Source organism: Pan troglodytes, chromosome 10, assembly GCF_028858775.2.
Source record: "Pan troglodytes isolate AG18354 chromosome 10, NHGRI_mPanTro3-v2.0_pri, whole genome shotgun sequence".
Lineage (NCBI taxonomy): Eukaryota > Metazoa > Chordata > Mammalia > Primates > Hominidae > Pan > Pan troglodytes.
Window position 1 is genome coordinate 42,460,861 of NC_072408.2, and position 25,010 is coordinate 42,485,870.

Below are 25,010 nucleotides of genomic sequence, written 5' to 3' on the forward strand. Positions count from 1 at the left end.
GCACCATTGTACTCCAGCCTGGGCGACAGAGCAAGACTCTGTCTCAAAAAAAAAAAAAAAAAAAAAGAAAGAAAGAAAATACCAAGAGCCAATAAATATGTAAAAATCTGATCAAATCTCATAGTTTTTTTTTTTAATTTATTATTATTATACTTTAAGTTTTACGGTACATGTGCACAACGTGTAGGTTTGTTACATATGTATACATGTGCCATATTGATGTGCTGTACCCATTAACTCGTCATTTAGCATTAGGTATATCTCCTAATGCTATCCCTCCCCCCTCCCCCGATCATAGTTTTTAAAATGCAACTCCACTTATAACGCATTTGTAATTTTTCACCTATCAGATTACCAAAAGTTGAAACCCTAATAACATACGGCATTGGTAAGGGTACAGGAAAACAGACCCTCCCTCTCTCTCTTCCTTCCCTCCCTCCCTCCTTCCCTCCTTCCTTCTTTCTCTCTCTCTTTTCTTTCCTTTCTTTTTTTGAGACAAGAGTCTCGCTGGCTCTGGAGTACAGTGGCATTATCTGGGCTCACTGCAACCTCCATCTCCTGGGTTCAAGTGATTCTCCTGCCTCAGCCTCCCAAGTAGCTGGGACTACAGGCTTATGCCACCATGACTGGCTTTTTTGTATTTTTAGGAGAGATGGGGTTTCACCATGTTGGTCAGGCTGTCTTGAACTCCTGACCTTAGGTGATCCACCCGCCTTGGCCTTCGAAAGTGCTGGGATTACGGGTGGGCATGAGCCACCATGTCCAGCCAGAAAGGACATTTTCATACACAAATAGTGATAAATTAATACAACTTTTTGAAGGCCAGTTTGAAAATATTTAAATGTACATCTAATTTGAACCAGCAATGCCCATATATTTACATGTGGTTCTGCCTGTAACCTCAGCACTTTGGGAGGCTGAGGCGGGAGAACTGCTTGAGATTAGGAGTTCAAGACCAGCCTGGGCAACATAGGGACACTCTGTCTATAAAATAAATAATAGGCTGGGCATGGTAGCTCACGCCTGTAATCCCAGCACTTTGGGAGGCCGAGGTGGTTGGATCACTTGAGGTCAGGAGTTCAATACCAGCCTGGCCAACATGGTAAAACCCCCATCTCTACTAAAAATACAAAAACAAAACAAAAAAAATCAGCTGGGTATGGTGGAGTACGCTTGTAATCCTAGCTACTCGGGAGGCTGAGACAGGAATTGCTTGAAGCCAGGAGGCAGAGGTTGCAGCCAGCCGAGACTGTGCCACTGCACTCCAGCCTGGCTGACAGAGCGAGACTTCGTCGCCAAATAATAATAATAATTAGCTGGGCATGGTGGCATGCGCCTATGGTCCCAGCTACTCAGGAGGCTAAGGTGGGAGGAAGATTGCTTGAGCCAAGGTGTTTAAGGCTACAGTGAGCTATGATCACATCACTGCACACCAGCCTGGTCAACAGAACAAGATTCCAACTCAAAAAAATATATATATAAATAAACAGTGTATGCTAAAATGCTTTAGACTCTCATCATGACTCAGTTGGTCACATTTGACATTTTCAAACACAGCTCTAGGCCACTGGTAAAAAGTGACAGATAATATTCTTTTTTTTTTTTTTTGAGACTGAGTTACACTCTTGTTGCCCAGGCTGGAGTGCAATGGCACAATCTTGACTCACTGCAACCTCCGCCTCCTGGGTTCAAGCGATTTTCCTGCCTCAGCCTCCTGAGTAGCTGGGATTACAGGCACCCACCACCACACCTGGCTACTTTTTGTATTTTGTTGTATTTTTTTAGTAGAGATGGGGTTTCACCGTCTTCGACAGGCTGGTCTCGAACTCCTGACCTTGTGATCCGCCCGCCTTGGCCTCCCAAAGTGCTGATTACAGGTGTGAGTCACTGCACCCGGCTGATAATATTCTTCGCAAAAGTAGTATCTTATAAAGTGGCAGATAATATTCTTCTCAAGACTTTCCTTTTTTTTTTTTTGAGACGGAGTCTCGCTCTGTCGCCCAGGCTGGAGTGCAGTAGCGCGATCTCGGCTCACTGCAAGCTCCGCCTCCTAGGTTCATGCCATTCTCCTGCCTCAGCCTCCCTAGTAGCTGGGACTACAGGCGCCCGCCACCACGCCCGGCTAATTTTTTGTATTTTTAGTAGAGACGGGGTTTCACTGTGTTAGCCAGGATGGTCTTGATCTCCTGACCTCATGATCCGCCCGCCTCGGCCTCCCAAAGTGCTGGGATTACAGGCGTGAGCCACCGCGCCCAGCCTTTCCTTTTTTTAAGAAGACCAGGTCTCACCATGTTGTCCAGGCTGATCTCGAGCTCCTGGGCTCAAGTGATCCTCCCGCCTCAGCCCCCCAAAATGTTCTGTTGTGATTATAGACATTAGCTACTGCTGCCTAGCCTTTCTCAAATTTTCAAAGCATTTACTATAAATAAGTATTAGTCTATCACAGCATCTTGTAAACAAGTTAGCAACTCTATCCATATATTTAAGATGTCTGGGAAGGCACGGTGGCTCATGCCTATAATCCCAGCACCTTGGGAGGCCAAGGCAGGAGGATTCCTTGAGCCCAGGAGTTTGAGATCGGTCTGGGCAACACAGTAAGACCTCATCTCTACAAAAAAAAAAAAAAAAAAAAAATTAGCTGGGCATGGTGGCGTGTGCCTGGAGTCCCAACTACCTGGGAGGATGAAGCAGGGTAATCACTTGAGCCTGGGAGATGGAGGCAGCTGTGAGTCCTGATTGTACAACTGCATTCCAGCCTGGGTGACAGAGCCCATCTCAAAAAACCAAAAAACCAAAAAAGATTTCTATAATGCAAGGTGTTAACTTGGACTGCTTTGTTTTATCTATTTTAAAAGGAAAGAAAGTAACTAAATGAGGTAGGACAGACTTAACATCTAGAAATCCGGGTTCTTGATTTTACTTCTGTACCTAATCTCTATTCTTTTCAGCTCTTCGACATAATTTTGAGTTACTATGCCTAATAAAACTCTCCTTGTGCTTTCCTTCCAATTCTTTTTTTTTCTTTCTTGAGACGGAGTGGGAGTGCAGTAGAATCTTGGTCCACTGCCACCTCCGCCTCCCTGGTTCAAGCAGTTCTCCTACCTCAGCCTCCCGAGTAGCTGTGATTGCAGGTAGAGGCTCCCGCCACCGTGCCTGGCTAATTTCTGCATTTTTTTTTTTTTTGAGATGGAGTCTCTCTCTGTCGCCCAGGCTGGAGTGCAGTGGCACGACCTTGACTCACTGCAACCTCTGCCTCCCAGGTTCCAGTGATTCTCCTGCCTCAGCCTTCTAAGTAACTGGGACTACAGGCTACAGGCATGCGCCACCACGCTCGGTTAATTTTTTACTTTTTTAGTAGGGACGGGGTTTCACCATATTGGCCAGGCTGGTCTCCAACTCCTGACCTCATGATCCGCGCACCTCGACCTCCCAAAGTGATGGGATTACAGGCGTGAGCCACTGCACCCGGCTGCATTTTTAGTAGAGACAGGGTTTCACCAGTTTGGCCAGGCTGGTCTCAAACTCCTGACCTTAGGTGATCTGCCCCCCTTGGCCTCCCAAAGTGCTGGGATTACCAGCGTGAGCCACCTTGCCCGGCCTCCTTCTCATTCAATCACTTTTACGGCGCAGTCTAGGCCGGGTGCGACGGCTCACGCCTGTAATCCCAGTACTTTGGGAGGCCGAGGCGGGCGGATCATGAGGTCAGGAGTTCGAGACCAGCCTGGCCAAGATGGTGAAACCCCGTCTCTACTAAAAATACAAAAATTAGCCGGGCATGGTGGCGCATGCCTGTAGTCCCAGCTACTTGGGAGGCTGAGGCAGGACAATCGCTTGAACTCGGGAGGCAGAGGTTGCAGTGAGCCAAGATCCTGCCATTGCACTCCAGCCCGGGCGACAAGAGCTAAACTCCATCTTAAAAAAAAAAAAAAAAAAGGTGCAGCCTATGGCACTAAAATAAATTTAATCAGAACGTCTGAGATTTTCATGATATTGGTAGAGCTGAAACTAGGAAAATGTACTGGAGTACAGGGTTAAGAACAGGTTTTGGAGTAGGAGAAACTTAGATATGAGTCCTTTCACAACCATTTGATTAAGTTTCTGATAATGAGCAAAAACTTTTCTGGTCGTCGGTTTCTCCATCAGTAAAACTGCGACCAATTATCAACTTCATAAAATTACTGTGAAAAACAAATGAAGAGGCTCACACCTATAATCCCAACACTTTACAAGGCCGAGCTGGACAGATCGCTTGAGGCCAGGAGTTCCAGGCCAGACTGGCCAACATGATGAAACTCCTTCTTTACTAAAAATACAAATATTAGCTGGGTGTGGTGGTGGGCGCCTGTAATCCTAGCTACTTGGAAGGCTGAGGCAGGAGAATTGCTTGAACCTGGGAGACGGAGGTTGCAGGGAGCCAAGATCACACATTGTAGCTAACAGTATTAGGAAAATATCTTAAGGAGTGGCAAAACCATAGTAAGTAATCATGAAATAAGATATACACCAATATTTTCTTTAATCAACACTAAGCATGGCCCCAAATCATATTTTCTTAAAATAAGTAATGATTATGATGAACATATCAAAATTTTCTTGACTCTGCAGTTTACATCTCAATATGTCTTGCCAGTATCATTGTTTGTTGTGTGCATGAAATAGATAAGAGCATTCAAAGCTTTTTTTTTTTTTTTTTTTTCCCCAGATACATGGAGTCTTGCTCTTGTCGCCCAGGCTGGAGTGCAATGGCGCGATCTTGGCTCAATGCAACCTCCACCTCCTGGGTTCAAGTGATTCTCCTGCCTCAGCCTCCTGAACAGCTGGGATTACAGGCGCCCACCACCATGCCCGGCTAATTTTTGTACTTTTAGTAGAGACAAGGTTTCACCATGTTGGTCAGGCTGGTCTCAAACTCCCGACCTCAGGTGATCCACCCGCCTTGGCCTGCCAAGGTGCTGGGATTACAGGCGCGTGCCACCGTGCCAGGCCAGAAAAACTTAATATTTCTAGGAATTAAGTAAAATAGTAAGACTGCCAAGGATAGTAAAAAAATGGGGCAACCAATATGTTTAAGATCAAGATATAGACTCACCCAGACAAGGTGGCTCATGCCTGTAATCCCAGCACTTTGGTCTTTAGGAGCCTGAGACAGGTGGATCACCTGAGGTCAGGAGTTCGAGACCAGCCTGGCCAACATGGTGAAACCTTGTCTCTACTAAAAATACAAAAATTAGCCAGGCATGGTGGCGGGCACCTGTAGTACCAGCTACTCAGGAGGCTGAGGCAGGAGAATGGCGTGAACCTGGGAGGCGGAGCTTGCAGTGAGTTGAGATTGTGCCACTTCACTGCAGCCTGGGCGACAGAACGAGACTCTGTCTCCAAAAAAAAAAAAAAAAATTAGCCCAGTGTGGTGGTACACACCTGTAATCCCAGCTACTCCGGAGGCTGAGACAGGAGAATCGCTTGAACCCGGGAGGTGGAGGTTGCAGTGAGCCTAGAGCGTACCACTCCAGCCTGGGCGACGGAGCAAGGCTCTGTCTCAAAACAACCCAAAAAACAAAACAAACAAAACAAAGATACAGACTCGAACTCATCACAACTGAATCTAACCCAGTAACTCCACTCCTATGTATATAACCAAGAGAAATTAAAACATACGTTCACACAAAAACGTATAAACAAATATTCATAGCAGCATTATGCATGATAGCTAAAACACAGAAACAACCCAAATGTCCATCAACTGGTGAATGAATAAACAAAATGTGGTATATATACACAATGAAATATTATTTGGCAATAAAAAAAGAGTACTAACACATGCTACAACATGGATGAACCTTGTGAAATATTATGCTAATTGAAAGAAGCCAGTCATTAAAGACCACATACTGTAAGATTCTATTTATGTGAAATATCTAGAATAGTCAATTCTACAGAGGTGAAAAGTACATACATTGCTTGGGGCTGAGAGTGAACGTAAGAATGGGGCATGGCTGCCAATGGGCAAGAGGTGTTTCTTTGTTGGATGATCAAAATGTTCTTGGGTTGTAGTGATGGTTGCACAATCCTGTGAATATACTAAAAATGATTAAGCCGGGACCGGTGGCTCACACTGGTAATCCAAGCACTTTGGGAGGCCCAGGCAGGTGGATCACTAGGTCAGGAGATTGAGACCATCCTGGCCAACATGATGAAATTCCCGTCTCTACTAAAAATACAAAAATTGCCAGGCGCGGTGGCTCACGCCTGTAATCCCAGCACTTTGGGAGGCCGAGGCGGGCGGATCACCTGAGGTTGAGAGTTCAAGACCACCCTGACCAACACGGAGAAACCCCGTCTCTACTAAAAATACAAAATTAGCTGGGTGTGGTGGCCTGTAATCCCAGCTGCTTGGGAGGCTGAGGCAGGAGAATCGCTTGAACCCAGGAGGCAGAGGTTGTGGTGAGCCGGAGATCGTGCCACTGCACTCCAGCCTGGGCAACAAGAGTGAAACTCCATCTCAAAAAAAAAAAAAAAAAGGCAGGGCGCGGTGGCTCACACCTGTAATCCCAGCACTTTGGGAGGCCTAGGCGGGCGGATCACAAGGTCAGGAGATCGAGACCATTCTGGCTAACATGGTGAAACCCGGTCTCTACTAAAAATACAAAAAATTAGCCAGATGTGGTGGCGGGCGCCTGTAGTCCCAGCTACTCGCAAAGCTGACAGAAGAATGGCGTGAACTCGCGAGGCGGAGCTTGCAGTGAGCTGAGATCGCGCCACTGCACTCCAGCCTGGGCGACAGAGCGAGATTCCGTCTCAAAAAAAAAAAAAAAAAAAAACAAAAAACAAAAAAAAAAAAATTAGCTGGGCATGGTGGAGCACACCTGTAGTCCCAGCTACTCGGGAGGCTAAGGCTCAAAAAAACAAAACACAAAAAAGTTTAATCAAATATTTGATAAGGATGTTCATCACAGTATTGCTTATAACAGTGAAATTTTGGAAACAAATGTACATCAATAAGGTTAAGTAAATTCTAATAATTCTACAAATACCCTATGGAATTACTATAAAATCATTTTAAATGATGCAGACTTACATTTACTTACACAGAAAAGATGTTCATGACACAGTGGTCAGTGAAAATGGTTACGAAGCACTGTGGATAGTATGATCATACTTAAGTGCATATTGACAAAACTACACATAGATTTCTTTATAAATTGTACAGAAATGTACAAAAAGATGGCTGGAAGGATGTTCACCAAATTGTCAACAGTGAATCCATTTGGACAAATTTCAGTAAATTTTACTTTATTAATTTTGCATTGTTTGACTGTTTTTAATCGATATTATTTATAGATAATTGTTACTTATTTTTCCCATCCTCAAAAGAAGTTTGCAAATTTAAGTTCTACAGATCTTTATCAAGTAAATGCTTTTAATTTTCTCATTACCCACACTGAAACTGTAATTTGCATCAGCAGTCCTTTGTGCACAACCACAGTTCTCCTTCACATCGTATTTATTCTGTACCCAAATGTTTATGGTAGCAAGAACATTTTATATTATTAAAACATAAAAATAAAAAGACTGGGTTTGGTGGTTCATGTCTAATCCCAGCACTTTGGGAGGCCAAGGAGGGTGAATCACTTGAGGTCACAAGTTTGAGACAAGCCTGGCCAACATGGTGAAACCCTGTCTCTACTAAAAATACAAAAATTAGCTAGGCATGGTGGTGCATGCCTGTAATCCCAGCTACCCAGGAGGCTGAGGCAGGAGAATCGCTTGAACCCGGGAGGCAGAGGTTGCAGTGAACCAAGATCATGGCATTGCACTCCAGCCTGGGAGACAGAGCGAGACTGTCTCAAAACAAAAAACAAAAACAAAAAAAGAGGTGGTTCCTGCCCTATAGGCAGTTAAGATCTAAAACACTGACATATCTAAAGTGGTTAAAGTGGTACAAAGAATAGCTAATACTTAGATATTTGTTCATATGTATTTGTATATCTATAAATCTACATCACAAGAAATTAAGTAGTTATAATCATCCTACTTCTATAAGCAGAAGTCAAGAAATTCCACTAAATTAACAGTCAGTTCAGACCAAAATAGTTTAATTTTCTACTGTCATTTTGCACTAGAAGGTTAACGTAAGGAAGTTCATCTACACACACAACCATATCATTGTCTGATAAGACCAAAGGTTCAGTAGCAATGTTAAAAAGTGTTAACAAAGGGGGCTTTTATGGGCTTTACTAGTATTTGTAATGCATTGTGTTTCATGAACTAGGATACAAGTAAAAGATTATCTACGGTCGGGCGCAGTGGCTCATGCCTGTAATCCCAGCACTTTGGGAGGCCGAGGCGGGAGGATCATCTGAGGTCAGGGGTTCAAGACCAGCCAGGCCAACATGGTGAAACCCCATCTCTACTAAAAATACAAAAATTATCTGGACATGGTGGCAGGCGCCTGTAATCCCAGCTACTCAGGAGGCAGAGGTTGCAGTGAGCCGAGATCATGCCACTGCACTCCAGCCTGGGCGAAGAGCAGGACTCCATCTCAAAAAAAAAAAAAAAAAAAAAAAAGGAAAAAGAGTCGCTTGAACCCAGGAGGCAGAGGTTGCAGTGAGCCAAGATTGCACCACTGCATTCCAGTCTGGGTGACAGAGAGAGACTCCATCTCAAAAAAAAAAAAAAAAAAAAATTACTATATTATCCTATATAATGTTTAGATGTCTTAAATTACCTCATAAACATTTTTGAAGTGTTGGGGTTTTTGAGCGGAGGATGAGATGGGTGACAGGAATTAGCTGAGAGTAAGAAAAGTAAAACAGTGCTTTAGTAAAACCAGGGTCTAAGGCCAGGCGCAGTGACTCATATTTGTAATCTCAGCATTTTGGGAGGCTGAGGCAAGCGGATCATTTGAGGTCAGGAGTTTGAGATCTGCCTGGCCAAAATGCTGAAGTCCCCTCTCTACTAAAATACAAAAATTAGCCAGGCGTGGTGGCAGGCGCCTGTAGTCCCAGTTACTTGGGAAGCTGAGGCAGAACTGCTTGAACTCAGGAGGTGGAGGTTGCAGTGAGCCAAGATTGCACCACTGCACTCTAGCTTGGGCAACAGAGCAAAACTCCCGCTCAAAACAAAAAACAAAACAGGGTCTAGAAAGGTAAATGAAAAAGGAAAAAAATGATTTTTTTTTTTAATTTACAGAAAACAGAACAACTCTCAAGAAAACAGGAGAGGCCGGGTGTGGTGGCTCACACCTGTAATCCCAGCACTCTGGGAGACAAAGGTTGGAGGATCACTTGAGCCCGAGTTTGAGGCTGCAGTGAGCCATGTTCACACTCTAAAAAAAAAAATTGCATTTTAATAAATAATCTAATAACATCTAACACAGTACCCAGAAGACTATAACATAAATCAAAGTATTTATGGCCCTATTATTTCATAGATTTGTCTGCAACTTTCAGAAACAGGTGAGTGAAAACTCGTCTCCTCTCAAGTGCACTAAGTAAAGCTATAGCATAAAAGCAACCGGAGCACAGAAGCACACTATGAAGGCAGCAACCTTATCTGTTTTTTGTTTTGTTTTTGAGATGGAGTCTCGCTCTGTCGCCCAGGCTGGAGTGCAGTGGCATGATCTCAGCTCACTGCCAGCTCCGCCTCCCGGGTTCAAGCGATTCTCTTGCCTCAGCCTCCTGAGTAGCTGAGATTACAGGCGCACATCACCACGCCCGGGTAATTTTTGTATTTTTAGCAGAGACGGGGTTTTACCACGTTGGCCAGGATGCTCTCCATCTCCTGACCTGGTGATCCACCCGTCTCGGCCTCCCAAAGTGCTGGGATTACAGACGTGAGCCACCGCCCCTGGCTTTTTTTTTTTTTTTTTGAGACAGAGTCTGTCACCCAGGCTGGAGTGCACTGGCGCGATGTTAGCTCACTGTAAGCTCTGCCTCCCGGGTTCACGCCATTCTCCTGCCTCAGAGTCCTGAGTAGCTGGCACTACAGGTGCCTGCCACCACACCCGGCTAATTTTTTTTTTTTGAGACAAGAGTCTCACTCTGTCGCCCAGGCTGGAGTGCAATGGCGCGATCTCGGCTCACTGCAACCTCCACTTCCCAGGTTCAGGTGATTCTCCCGCCTCAGCCTCTGGAGTAGCTGGGACTACAGGCGTGCGCCAGCACGCCCAGCTAATTTTTGTATTTTTAGTAGAAATGGAGTTTCACTATGTTGGCCAGGCTGGTCTCAAACTCCTGACCTTGTGATCCACCCACTTCAGCCTCCCAAAGTGCTGTGATTACAGGCGTGAGCCACCATGCCCAGCTATGCCCAGCTAATTTTTTTTTTTTTTTTGTATTTTTAGTAGTGACAGGGTTTCACCATGTTAGCCAGGATGGTCTCGATCTCCTGACCTCCTGATCCGCCCGCCTTAGCCTCCCAAAGTGCTGGGATTACAGGCATGAGCCACTGTGCCCGGCCTAGCAGCAACCTTATCTGTTTCGAGGACTCCAAGAAGCTAGGGCATTGGCACATAATAAATGTTCAATAAATTTTGCTAAATCTGTCTATGAAGGAAGTACCAAAAACTGGAACTCATTTTTACTTTTATACTTTTCTCATTCTTGAGCCTGCTAGTAATTTATTACTAAGTATACTGGTGTTCAGCAAATGCCTATGTAAGTTAACTAAATCATAAGTATAACTGAATTTCTTAAACAGCACTTAAGAAAGGTAAATAAGAAGCCTTAAAATGTGGTAACACCAGACACTCTTTTTTGTTTTTTAATGTGACAAGACAGAAGATACAAATATTCTTTTGTTTTTTGAGACGGAGTTTCACTCTGTCGCCCAGGCTGGAGTACAGTGGTGCTGTCTCAACTCACTGCAAATTCCACCTCGCAGATTCAAGCGATTCTCCTGTCTCAGCCTTGGGAGTAGCTGGGATTAAAGGCGCGCACCACCAAGTCCAGCTACTTTTGTATTTTCAGTTGAGACGAGGTTTCACCATGTTAGCCAGGCTGGTCTTGAACTCCTGGTCTCAAGTGATCTGCCCACCTTAGCCTCCCAAAGTGCTGGGATTACAGACATGAGCCACTGCACTTGGCCAGAAGATACAGATATTCTTTCAAAGGGACACCAAACCAAAGAAACTTGTGCCCATAATCCCAGCTACTGGGGAGGCTGAGTCGGAGGATTGCTTGAACCCAGGAGTTCAAGACTACCCTAGGCAACATAGAAAGACCTTATCTCCAGCCTGGCGCGGTGGCTCACACCTGTAATCCTGGCACTTTGGGAGGCCGAGGCGGGTGGATCACGAGGTCAGGAGATTAAGATCATCCTGGCTAACACGGTGAAAACCCATCTCCACTAAAAATACAAAAAATTAGCTGGGCGTGGTGGCAGGCGCCTGTAGTCCCACCTACTCGGGAGGCTGAGTCAGGAGAATGGCATGAACCCGGGAAGTGGGGCTTGCAGTGAGCCAAGATTGTGCCACTGCACTCCAGCCTGGACAACAGAGCGAGACTGCATCTCAAACAAAAAAAAAAAAAGACCTTATCTCCAAAAAAAAAAAAAAGAAGAAAAGACAAGACCACGCACAGTGGCTGATATCCGTAAACCCAACATTTGGGAGGCTGAAGCAGACCCACTTGATCCCAGGAGGTCAAGGCTGCAGTAGGCCCTGATTGTGCCACAGCACTCTGGGCACCAGAGCAATACCCTGTCTCACCGAAAAAAAAAAAAAAAAAAGATACTTTTAAAAATAACATAAAAAGAGGAGAGAGAGAAAGAAACTTGATTTTTTGGAAAATTTCCAAACAGGTTTCACAGTTAAGGGCTTTTTATCTTCTTTAAGACAAATGATCTACACAAAATTTATTTTTTTCACGAGTGCAAGAAACCGTCAAAGAATTCTAAGCACAGTACGTTCTTTTTTTTTTTCGAGACGGAGTTTCGGTCTTGTTGCCCGGGCTGGAGTGCAATGGTTCGATCTTGGCTCACTGCAACCTCCACCTCCCGGGTTCAAATGGTTTTCCTGCCTCAGCCTCCTGAGTAGCTGGGATTACAGGCATGCACCACCACGCCGGGCTAATTTTGTATTTTTAGTAGAGACGGGGGTTTCTCCATGTTGGTCAGGCTGGTCTTGAACTCCCGATCTCAGGTGATCCACCCACCTCGGCCTCCCAAAGTGCTTGGGTTACAGGCGTGAGGCACCACACCTGGCCCACCTTCTGGTTTTCATAGGCTAATTAAAGGCTGGGCACAGTGGCTCACACCTGCAAGTGTAATCCCAGCACTTTGGGAGACCAAGGTGGGTGGATCACCTGAGGTCAGGAGTTCAAGACTAGCCTGGCCAACATGATGAAACCCCGTCTCTACTAAAAATACAAAAATTAGCTGGGCGTGGTGGCCCACACCTGCAATCCCAGCTACTCGGGAGGCTGAGGCAAGAGAATTGCTTGAACCCAGGAGGCGGATGTTGCAGTGAGCCAAGATCGCACCATTGCACTCCAGCCTGGGCAACAAGAGGAAAATTCCGTCTCAAAATTGAAAAAAAAAAAAAAAAAAAAAAGGAAAATGCAGTCCAGATGCAGTGGCTCACGCCTGTAATCCCAACACTTTGGGAGGCTGAGGTGAGCAGATCACCTGAGGTCAGGAGTTCGACACCAGCCTGAAAAAGATGGAGAAACTCCATCTCTACTAAAAATACAAAATTAGCTGGCATGGTGGTGCTTGCCTGTAATCCCAGCTACTCAGGAGGCTGAGGCAGGAGAATCGGTTGAACCCGGGAAGCAGAGGTTGCGGTGAGCAGAGATCGCGCCTGGGCAACAAGAGCAAGACTCTGTCTCAAAAAAAAGAAAAAAAAGAAAGAAAGAAAAAAGAGATGGGGGTTTCACTATGTTGCCCAGGTTGGTTTCGAACTTCTGGGCTAAACCAGTCCTCTCGCCTCGACCTCCGAAAGTGCTGGGATTACAGACTTGAGCCACTACCTGCCTAAGTCTTTGTCTTGATCTAGGTATTTTATATTTTAAAACTCCTTCTAGGCCAGGCATGGTGGCTGATGCCTGTAATCCCAGCACTTGGGAGGTTGAGGCAGGCGGATCATGAGGTCAGGAGTTCAAGACCTGGTGACCAACATGGTAAAACCCCATCTGTACTAAAAATACAAAAATTAGCCGGGCATGGTGGCAGGCCACCTGTAATCCTGGTTACTCAGGAGGCTGAGGCAGGAGAATCGCTTGAACCCGAGAGGTGGAGGTTGCAGTGAGCTGAGATAGTGCCACTGCACTCCAGCCTGGGCGACAGAGAGAGACCTTGTCTCAAAAAAACAGCAACAACAACAAAAAACAAAAAACAAAACCTCCTTCTAGGCCAGGCATGGTGGCTCACGCCTGTAATCCCAGCACTTTGGGAGGCTGAGGTGGGCGGATCACCTGAGGTCAGGAGTTCAAGACCAGCCTGGCCAGCGTGGTGAAACCTCATCTCTACTAAATATACAAAAAAATTAGCCAGGTCTGGCTGTGGGCTCCTGTAATCCCAGCTACTTAGGAGGCTGAGGCAGGAGAATCGCTTGAACTTGGGAGGCAGAGGTTGCAGTGAGCCGAGATCACGCCACTGCACTCCAGCCTCTGTCACAAGAGCGTGACTCCGTCTCAAAAAAACAAAAAACTCCTTCTTCTAAGTGGTTAAATTATTTATTTTGTATATAGGTGAGAAGGAGGATTCATAATAAATTAGATATGCACATCCAAAGTTGTCAAACAAGTCATACTGCCCAATTTCCACAAGCCATTCAGAGTCCAAAAAACACTGGAACAAAAGGACAAATCCAAATTACAGCACAGATTTGCAACCAACTCAAAGATAACACTTAGAAACTTTCTACAGAAACGTTTTTCAGGATAGCCATAAAAAAGAATGAAATCATATCTTTTGCATCCATGTCTGGATGCAGCTGGAAGCCATTATCGTAAGTGAATAAACGCAGGAACAGAAAACAAAATACTGCATGTTCTCACTTGTAAGTGGGAGCTAAACATTGAGTATTCATGGACATACAGATGGCAACAATAGACACCGGGGACTACTAGATAGGGGAGGGTCGGGGGTAATGTTGGAAAAACTGTTGGGTGCTATGCTCATGACCGGACCCGGGTAACAAGATCATTTGTATCCCAAACCTCAGGATCATATAACAAACAAAATAAAAGTTGAAATTACTTTAAAAAAGGCTGGGCGCAGTGGCTCACACCTGTAATCCCAGCACTTTGGGAGGCCGAGGCGGGTGGAAACCAAGGTCAAGAGATCGATACCATCCTGGCCAACATGGGGAAACCCCGTCTCTACTAAAAATACAAAAATTAGCTAGGCCTGGTGGCACACGCCTGTAGTCCCAGCTACTCGGGAGGCTGAAGGAGGAGAATCGCTTGAACCCAGGAGGTGGAGACTGCACTCCAGCCTGGCAACAGAGCGAGACTCCGTCTCAAAAAAAAAAAAAAAAAATTACTTAAAAAAAAAAGTTCTCAGTCTTCTAAGGGAAATAATTATTAAAGTCTAACACAGTATTAACAATATAGTCATATCACAGTGTGGGCAAATACATTTTAAAGTAATCCTTTAGCATACCAGGCCCTGCATACTGCTAAATGTTAAAGAAAAGGATAATAATACTATTGTAACACTTTCTGTAAGAAATATGAAAATAATGTGCTTGTTTTTCTATTAAATAGTAAAATGAAAAAACTCAACTAATTATTATCTACTAAAGTTGACAGACACCCAATAAGTAACTTGAAAAGCATTATATAATAACTTTTCTACAGATGTTCATCTTACATTTTAAAACATTTTCAAAGAGGGTAAAAAAAAGCAAGTCATGAGCAGAATTATTAGTTGCACGTTTACATGCTACTTTACAAAATGAAACAAAGGGAAAGGGAGATAGAACAGATACTAAACGTTTCTGAAACAGAAGGCACTCTTGTTATTTAATTAAGAACTAAAATGGCCCCATTACACAAGGCAACGTGATTTAACAATGACGTCATTTATAAAGAGAAAGCCACTGGAATGAATAAATAGGAGCAATGGAAAAGGTCTGAAGACTGTCTTCTCATATCCCACTGATTTTCAAATCAAAGCACTTAGATTTTTTTTTTTTTTTTTTTTTTTTTGAGATGGAATCTAGCTCTGTTGCCCAGGCTGGAGTGCAGTGGTGCGATCCCGGCTCACTGCAACCTCTGCCTCCAGGGTTCAAGCAATTCTCCTGCCTCATCCTCCTGACTAGCTGGGACTACAGGTGTGCGCCGCCATGCCCGGCTAATTTTTTGTATTTTAGTAGAGACGGGGTTTCACCATGTTGTCCAGGCTGGTCACGAACTCCTGAGCTCAGCCAATCCACCCGCCTTGGCCTCCCAAAGTGCTGGGATTACAGGCATGAGCCACTGCACCCAGCCCCCTCAAAGCACTTAGATTTTAAATGAGATCTTTCCTACTTAAACTGAAATAACCACTTAAAAAGCACCAAACACCCTAAGAAACAAGTATATCTTTCTGTGCTGATATCTCTAGAAAATAAAATTTTTAAATTAAAAAGAGAAGTATAATACTAGGGAAAGACAAAAGACGCAGAAACATTCGACATTATATTTGATAAAATATAATCTTAAAATAGAAAATTCTTTCATATGACCTTTTGCACAAAAATGATAACTGGTAAGACATTTAAATCATCTAAACCTACTTTTCATTAATGTCCAAATGTACTGCTCTAAAACACAACTTTTTAACAAATTAGATCTCAGCAATCTGACTCCAAGTTTAGTGACACCCTTGGCAAACCAACCCTGGTATCACATTCAACTCAACTTCTAAGAGAAGACATTTTCCTGACCCCAATAAAACCCAGCAGACGTGAAATTGTTATTTTTAGTACCTGAAATTTGGTTTGTGAGTGAATTATACCCATCAAGGAAGTATGTTCTATTCTCCTGCCAAAGCCCAGCCCTGCACTCTTTATTAGACAGAACTCACAAGAAGTCATCCAAACTTAAATCTTTAAAAGCCAACTCCCCCTCAACCTGCAGCAAGAGTTTCAGGATTCAGCAGCGGCTAAGAAAAACATCTGAGGCTTTAAATGAAAAGTAAAAATAAAATAAAGATCTGGGAAAATATGACTACAAAATGAAAGGAAAAGCTGTTGATAAAAGAGGGAGGGGTGTCAATTTAAAAAAAAAAAAAATCACGCCTGTAATCCCAGCATTTTGGGAGGCCAGGAGATCGAGACCATCCTGGCCAACATGGTGAAACCCAGTCTCTACTAAAAATGCAAAAATTAGCGGCTGGGCACAGTGGCTCATGCCTATAATCCCAGCACTTTGGGAGGCCGAGGCAGGCAGATCACCTGAGGTCAGGAGTTCAAGACCAGCCTGGCCAACATGGTGAAACTCCATCTCTACTAAAAATACAAAAATTAGCCAGGCGTGGTGGTGGGCGTTACTCGGGAGGCTGAGGCAGGAGAACTGCTTGAACCCAGGAGGCAAAGGTTGCAGTGAGCCAAGACCACACCATTGGACTCCACCCTGGGCAACAAGAATGAAACTCCGTCTCCCAAAAAAAAAAAAAAAAAAAAAAATCATTTAAAAAAATAATGAATGTAAACAGACTAAGTGAACACCATGGAAGCTGCAATCTTCCACAATCATGTAATATATCTCATTTTGTACAGTGATATATACATGTATCATACAACATTTCACATTCAATGTTCTTTCTACATCGTACCAAGAAGTTGAACATACTGCAAAAAGGTTAAATTTTACAGTAAAATAACTATCAGAGAAGGGGGTAAAATTAGATACTTTTTTTTTTTTGACAGGGACTCACCCTACCGCCCAGGCTGGAGTGCTGTGGCGTGATCATGGCTCACTGCGTCCTCAACCTCCCGGGCTCAGGCAATCCTCCCACCTCAGCCTTCCAAGTAGCTGGGACTATAGGCGTGTGCTACCATGCTCAGGTAATTTTCATATTTTTTGTAGAGATGGGGGAATCCCTATGTTGCCCAGGCTGGTCTTGAACTCCTGAGCTCAAGAGATCTGCCTGCCTTGGCCTCCCAAAGTGCTGGGATTACAGGCATGAGCCACTACGCCTGGCCAAAACAAGATACTTTTGCCAGCAGGAAGGCAAAAGCTGAAAAAGGAGTAAGCTTCTAGGAAGTGATTTTATTATCTTTCTTTAAGGATGAAGTCATATCAATTAAAGGGGAAATACTACACAATTATTACTAGCCAGAAAGAAGAAAACTTGGATCTTCAAAAACCCCTATTAATGAAGCAAACAATCTCAACTCTTACAAAACAGCCTGTCAATGCCTCATTATCTCCTTAGTGAATGTCAAGCTCCTGTTACCTTACAGAAACACATGCATTTTCTTCAGCTCAAACACCATCAATAACAACTAGGTAGCCCTAGCCTATGACATATTAAATGGCAGACTTCCCCAGAGCATGATTTAGCAATGAGAATGCCTCATAACTGTTCTCTAAACCCTAAGTTATAAGCCTTTTAGAAATTGCAAGGATCCAAATTATTAACAGGAATAATCCCACAGTTTGCTCTGAAGAAGAGCAAAACTGGGCACTTCAATCTAAGAGCAAATAGAAAATAAACATGATGGTGTAGGTCGCCCAGAAGTGTCTAATTTTCTACGTTGTAGAGCTCAGTTTTTATAAAACTTTTCCCATTTCTATTCCCATAAATGTTTAGTTTATAAAACATTTTTATAAATGTTTTATAAACATCTGTCAGTTTTAGAGCATTAAATCTTAAAACAAAAACACCTTTTCGAATACATTTTTTTTTTTTTTGAGACGGAGTCTCGCTCTGTCACCCAGGCTGGAGTGCAGTGGCGCAATCTCAGCTCACTGCACGCTCTGCCTCCCGGGTTCACATCATTCTCCTGCCTCAGCCTCCCTAGTAGCTGAGATTACAGGCACCCACCACCACGCCCTGCTAATTTTTTTGTATTTTTAGTAGAGATGCGGTTTCACCATGTTAGCCAGGATGGTCTTGATCTCCTGACCTCATGATCCGCCTGTCTCAGTCTCCCAAAGTGCTGGGATTACAGGCGTGAGCCACCAGGCTGGCTCGAATACATTTTTAACAATCTAAAGAATTGTTCAAGTCCCTAGTTAAAACAGGTTGCACCCTAGACTAGTAAAACTAGCCTCAGCTCTGGCTGTTGTCTCATTAAGTGATTCTCTGTACCTCAATTTCTTCATCTAGAAAATAAGGCAGTTGTACTAAATAACTTCAGTCCCTTCCAGCTCTTTCAATCCTAAGATTTCAATTAACTAAGAAAAGTACTGTCTTGTTAAAGCTCAACATGTAGTACTTCTAAACACACCACAGGAATGTAAGAAATCAGGGAACTTAAGCAGACTTTCCCCCTAGATTTACCAAAACTGCAGGAGGCAGGAAATATGGTTGCCTATTTGCTACCCTCACTTATGTAAGAATCAGTTAAATGGAATGAGAACTTGGTAACAAAAGTAAACAATTTATAAACCCACATATATATGCCAAAAGAACTAGAAGTGGCCAGGCGCAGTGGCCCACGCCTGTAATCCCAGCACTTTGGGAGGCCAAGGCGGGCGGATCACGAGGTCAGGAGTTCGAGACCAGCCTGACCAGCACAGTGAAATCCAATCGCTACTAAAAAAATACAAAAAATTAATGGGCATGGTGGGACGTGCCTGTAATCCCAGCTACTCGGGAGGCTGAGGCAGAAGAATTGCTTGAACCTGAAAGGCAGAGGTTGCAGTGAGCCAAGATCGCACCACTGCACTCCAGCCTGGGAGACAAGCTAGAGTCAGTCCCAAAAAAGAAAACGAAAAAAAAAAAAAAAAAAAACCTAGAAGTTGGGTGATATTATTTGGTGATATTAAACTATTTTCCGTATTTGTATAATTGTGCCAGAATATAAAGATGTATGTGTATCCTTTTATTGTGCTTTATTAAAGATTAGCTCCATACAATGGAATTTAAAATGATAAAGTCAGGCCGGGAATAGTGGCTCACACCTGTAATCCCAGCAGTTTGGGAGGCCAAGGCGGGCAGATCACTTGAGGTCAGGAGTTCGAGACCAGCCTGGTCAACACAGTGAAACCCCGTCTCCATTAAACAAACAAAAATTAGGCAGGCATGGTGGCACACGCCTGTAATCCCAGCTACCTGGGAGGCTGAGGCAGGAGAATCACTGGAACTCAGGAAGGGGAGGTTGCAGTGAGCGGAGACTGCACCATTCCACTACAGCCTGGGCAACAGAGCAAGACTCAGTCTCAAAAATGAAAAAAAAAAAAAAAAAAAGATACGGTCTACATAGACTTACATCTGTTTACTGTTTTAAATTTCAAATTAATAGTGGAACATTTAGTTCAAAATGAAAGACCCTGAACATTATGGTCAACAGATTCAATATTCTTCCCAGACTGTTTTTCCCTTCAATGCTCTCCTCATTCCTAACTCTTTTCAATCCTACATCCCCCACTCCATTCCAGACCCCAACTTACCCCACTCCCTTTCCTTCTCCCTTCCTAACCACACACAGTACTTTCAAAGCAGTCTAGGAAGTTAGACTGCTACCTAGGAAGTATCAGAATCACCTAGGATGCTCATATGTTAGTGTGAAGGGAAGCTATGGGATTTTGTTTTTCAGATAACTAGGAGTTAAAAAAAAATTCAATCCTGATTAACCAGCACACTCAGAGTGTGGGATATTCTGGTTAATACTAACCAGGGAACTTACTTCGTTGAAAAGCAACCCGTTAGATCATTTTCCCTTCAATTAGGAGTTACAGTTCACAAGAAATATCAGATGATTTAATCTGTGTTCTACAAACAGGTAAAATTCATAATCAATTTTTTTTTTTTTTTGAGACGGAGTCTCACTCTGTCACCCAGGCTGGAGTGCAGTGGCACGATCTTGGCTCACTGCAAGCTCTGCCTCCCAGGTTCAAGCGATTCTCCTGCCTCAGCCTCCCGAGTAGCTGGGACTACAGGCTTGTACCACCGCGCCCGGCTAATTTTTGTATTTTTAGTAGAGACAGGGTTTCACCATATTGGTCAGGCTGGTCTTGAACTCTTGACCTCATGATCCGTTCACCTCGGCCTCCCAAAGTGCTGGGATTATAGGCGTGAGCCACCGCGCCCAGCCCATAATCAAATTTATTTTTATTTATTTATTCATTTTTTGAGACGGAGTCTCGCTCTGTCACCCAGGCTGGAGTGCAGTGGCGCGATCTCGGCTCACTGCAACCTCCGCCTCCCTGGTTCAAGTGATTCTCCTGCCTCAGGCTCCTGAGTCGCTGGGACTACAGGCGCGCGCCACCATGCCCAGCTAATTTTTTGTATTTTTAGTAGAGACAGGGTTTCACAGTGTTAGCCAGAATGGTCTCGATCTCTTGACCTTGTGATCCACCTGCCTCGGCCTCTCAAAGTGCTGGAATTACAGGCGTGAGCCACCGCGCCCGGCCGCCTTTTATTTTTATTTTTTGAGACAGGGTCTTGCTCTGTCAACCAGGCTGGAGTGCAGTGATGTGATCTCGGCTCACTGCAGCCTCTGCCTCCCAGGTTCAAGCAATTCTTGGCCTCAGCCTCCTGAGTAGCTGGGACTACAGGCGCGCATCACCATGCCTGGCTAATTTTTTTATTTTTAGTAGAGAAGGGGTTTCGCCATGCTGGCCACGCTGGTTTTGAACTCCTGACCTCAGGTGATCCACCCACCTCAGCCTCCCAAAGTGCTGGGATTACAGGCGTGAGCCACCGTGCCCAGCCGCCCGACTAATTTTTGTTATTTTTTTTTTTCAGAGTCTCACTCTGTTGCCCAGGCTGGAGTGCAGTGGTGCAATCTTGGCTCACTGCAACCTCTGCCTCCCAGATTCAAGCAATTCTCATGCCTTAGCCTCCCGAGTAGCTGGGACATAGGCATGTACCACCACACCCGGCCAATTTTTGTATTTTTGTCGAAGACAGGGTTTCGCCATGTTGCCCCAGCCGGTCTTGAACTCCTGAACTCAACCAATCCACCTGCCTCGTCTTCTCAGTGCCTGCATTACAGGCGTGAGCCACCACACCCGGCCCATAATCAATTTTTATCCTATGGAGGAGTTGGCCTACAGGCCAAAGAAGACCTTAGAGCTAAGAATGGTTTTACATTTTTAAAGGGGTGTGGAAAAAAACATACAAAATAGACAATGTGGCTGGGTGCAGTGGCTCACACCTATAATCCCAGCACTTTGGGAGGCCGAGGCAGGTGGATCACATGAGGTCAGGAGTTCGAGACCAGCCTGGCCAACATAGCAAAACCTTGTCTCTACTAAAAATACAAAGATTAGCTGGGCGTGGTGGTGCTTGCCTGCAATCCCAGCTACTCAAGAAGCCCAGGCAAGAGAATCGCTTGAACCCGGGAGGCAGAGGTTGCAGTGAGCCGAGATCGCGCCACTGCACTCCAGCCTGGATAACAGAGTGAGACTCCATCTCAAAAAAAAAAAGAAAAAAGAAAAAAAAGAAAAGAAAGCCGGGCGCGGTGGCTCACGCCTGTAATCCCAGCACTTTGGGAGGCCGAGGCGGGTGGATCACGAGGTCAGGAGATCGAGACCATCCTAGCTCACATGGTGAAACCCCGTCTCTACTAAAAATACAAAAAATTAGCCGGGCGTGGTGGCAGGCGCCTGTAGTCCCAGCTACTCGGGAGGCTGAGGCAGGAGAATGGCGTGAACCTGGGAGGCGGAGCTTGCAGTGAGCCGAGATCGCGCCACTGCACTCCAGCCTGGATGACAGAGCAAGACTCTGTCTCAAAAAAAAAAAAAAAGAAAAGAAAATGTGACCACATGAGGCCCACAATGTCTAAAATATTTACGTTACTATCTGGCCCTTTACAGAAAGCTTGTCAAACATTATTCGGCAGCACCAAAAACACTGAGTATTACAGACTCCAGAATATTGCCCAGAAGTGCTCCTTCCTCAAACTAATTGGAGAAGTTTCCTTTACTTCAGTTCCAAATTACTTAAACAGAATCTCTGTTTCTCAAATTTATTTGCCTAAATGACTAATCCTCAAGAAAGTGTTAATCTCAAAAGGCTCTATTCCTTTCTTTAGACTCAAGTTTCAGCTACGATGCTAGAGTTGGTTCCCAATAAATGCACAAGATTGGAAATCTTACCTGGGGCATTTGCTATAGCCAACGGCAGGCCTTGAATTGGGTGCACCTGGATTCCTGAAGTACCCAATGCACTGAGGTTAATGGTCTGGAGGCCTGGCATGGAGGAGAGTTGAGCAGCATTCACAGTGACTGTGCCAGCAGGAATGGAAGCAGCTGAGGCAATGGGTGTGAGAGTGGTGTTGCTGCTGCTGGTCTGCCCCAAGGAAACACCCTGCATTGGGGCTAAGGTGATTGTCTGGGCTTGTGGGTTCTGAACTTGGAGGTTCTGCAGCTGTAGAGTCTGCCAACTGACCTGTCCATTAGGCCCCACTGTTGGTGTCCGGATGATGATGGGACCAGAGTTTGGAACAGCCTGAAGCTGGAGGTTCTGGAGGGTTTCCTGGGAGATGGCTTGAGTTGTAAAGGTCTGCCCTGACAATGGTGCTGCTTGGAGGGCCTGGAGGGCCTGTCCCCCTTGAACTAGCTGAGGCTGGATAAGAATTTGTTGCTGCTGTGTCTGCTGGTTTTGCTCTCCTTCTTTTTGCTGGCCTGCTTGCAATGAGCCTCCAGATGTCTGGTTTTGCTGGATGTTCAGAGCATCAGACCCCTGTAGCCCACTGACCCTCTGGGGTGTCTGGCCTTGAGAGTTGGTCCCTGATGATCCACTGGTAGTAAAGTTCATAATTCCCATGTTGCTGGTGGTAGTAGTAGTTGAGTAGCTATTGGCATTGGTGAAAAAGGAGCTGGAACTGGCTTGTGATGATACCAAGCTGGCAGAACTGATGGTAGTCCCTGAGGTGACAGGCTGTGAGCCACTCTCCTGGGACCCAGAGCTGCTGATCGTGACTGCCTGAGAGCTGGGAGTCAAGGTAGCTGCAGAAACGCTGTTGACAGGTAGCAAGGTGATGTTCCCATTCAGGGCCACTGGTACATTGGTCACATACTGAGTCTGTCCTGAGAGTACATTATTAGCCAGACCTTGGAGGGGGACAGCCTGCTGGAGTAGGTTTGGCATAGCAGCAATGATGTTGCCTCCACTTCCTCGATTTGTGATAATCTGTTGGTTTGCACCTGGTATGATCTGTATTTGACCAGAACCATCCTGCTGCACTTGGGCCCCAGTAGCAGCAAACTGCAGCTGTTGCCCATCAACGGTCTGGAACTGTGGGATTACTTGATACTGAATATTAGGCATCACTCCAGGTAGTCCTGTCAGAACTTGCTGGTTCTGTAAGTTGGGAGCGGCAGCCACAACATACTGCCCACCAGAGACTGTGCGATTCTTGGAAGACTCACTGCCATTGCTGCCATTGGTACTGCTGCCACTCTGTTCCTTTGAGGTAGGGGTAGCCCCAGAGGAGGAAGAGATGATCTGCCAGCCATTGGCACCCTGTGAAAGTTGTGTGGCTGTGAGGTCAAGCTCACCTGTTCCCCCTGACTGACTCGGGCCCTGGGAGTTGTTGCTGTTCTCATTGGGTGACTCAATTCTGCTGCAAGTTGCTGCCAGCAGAGCCAAAGGGGACGGCTGGGACTCCTGGCCGAAAATAAGGGAGAGGAAAGGAGTTAGTGACACCCAGCTGCCAGCCTAGGGGGCAGTATACAACAAATAAACAGCAACGTAGTGCAGACAAGGAGCAAAAAACAGAAACAAAAAGCTGACCTATCTGTATTGCTGAAACTCCTGTCTTTGGGGATCTCCATTCTCTTACTTCCTTATCTATAAAATGGTTTAGTCTCTCCCTAAAACGCTTTCTGTGAAGAGTTAAGGCAATTATCTAAGAATATTTACATCTTCTCAACACCTTCCCCACTCCATGATTATCACTTACCTGCCCTCCTCCTCCTCCAGTGCTGCTGCTACTGCCTGTGCTGCTACTTCGAGCCTGTGAAAAGGCACCACCACCATTACCATTGCCCCCATTATTGCCACCAACTCCTTTTTCAATTTTCACCACAGCTGTCATTTCATCCATGGAGTGATCTTGGTCTAAAATAATTAAAAAACAAACAACGTAAACTTGAGGGAAGAAAAGAAACGAAGTAGGAAGGATAAAAGGAGGCTATGATGAAATAGCAATGACTAACAGGAAGGCAAAAGCCACCAGTATAAAGAAAATGGATTGGAGGGCAGAGGGGAGCTGCAGGGCATGCAGGACATGAACTAGGTTCAATGTGCCAAAAGTGGGCCTTAATTCTCCCTTGTACAAAATTAAACTAAGAAAACATTCAAAAAGTGCTTTGGGGATAGGAAATGTGAAGGACGGTAGGCATGGTGAGAGTTTCAAAATAAGAAAAAGTATCCTAAGGGAAAAAAAAGAAAAGGACAGGTAAGGCATAAAACAACATGTGGGTGCATGGAAAGCTTGCTAAAATTAAGTTTAAAAGAGATGGAGAGGCCAGGCGCGGTGGTCACGCCTGTAATCCCATTACTTTGGGAGGCGGAGGCAGGCAGATCACCTGGGGTCGGGAGTTTTGAGACCAGCCTGACCAACATGGAGAAACCCTGTCTCTACTAAAAATACAAAATTAGTCGGGTGTGGTGGCGCATGCCTGTAATTCCAGCTACTCCCGGACGCTGAGGCAGGAGAATCGCCTGAATCCGGGAGGCAGAGGTTGCAGTGAGCCGAGATCGCACCATTGCATTCCAGTCTGGGTAACAAGAGCGAAAACTCCGTCTCAAAAAAAAAAAAAAAAAAAAAGATAAACAAAAATCCAAGTGTGAAAAGTAACGAGAGGGGAAAAAGAAGTAAAAAGTGTGAGTACAAAAACATTTGTGAATACTGCTAAGGAACTAAAGGGATCTACAGGTTAGTAGTCAGAAGGTTTCGGGGC

At 44.9% G+C, this 25,010-nt stretch overlaps 1 protein-coding gene across 4 annotated transcripts in view; it reads right to left on the reverse strand.

The window, feature by feature from the left end:
• SP1 (Sp1 transcription factor) overlaps positions 1-25,010 on the reverse strand; it is a 38,543-nt gene that overhangs the window by 12,842 nt on the left and 691 nt on the right. Inside the window, exons 2-4 of one of the 4 annotated variants that reach the window (XM_054663295.2) lie at positions 24,729-24,853; positions 24,008-24,165; positions 22,200-23,712 (exon numbers count right to left, since the gene is read on the reverse strand). In XM_054663295.2, the coding sequence (XP_054519270.1) occupies positions 22,200-23,712; positions 24,008-24,165; positions 24,729-24,816 (1,759 nt within the window). In that variant the 5' untranslated portion in view covers positions 24,817-24,853. The remainder of the gene's footprint in view (positions 1-22,199; positions 23,713-24,007; positions 24,166-24,728; positions 24,854-25,010) is intronic. The other 3 variants (XM_054663297.2, XM_003313665.6, XM_016923339.4) reach the window with 3 other exon arrangements.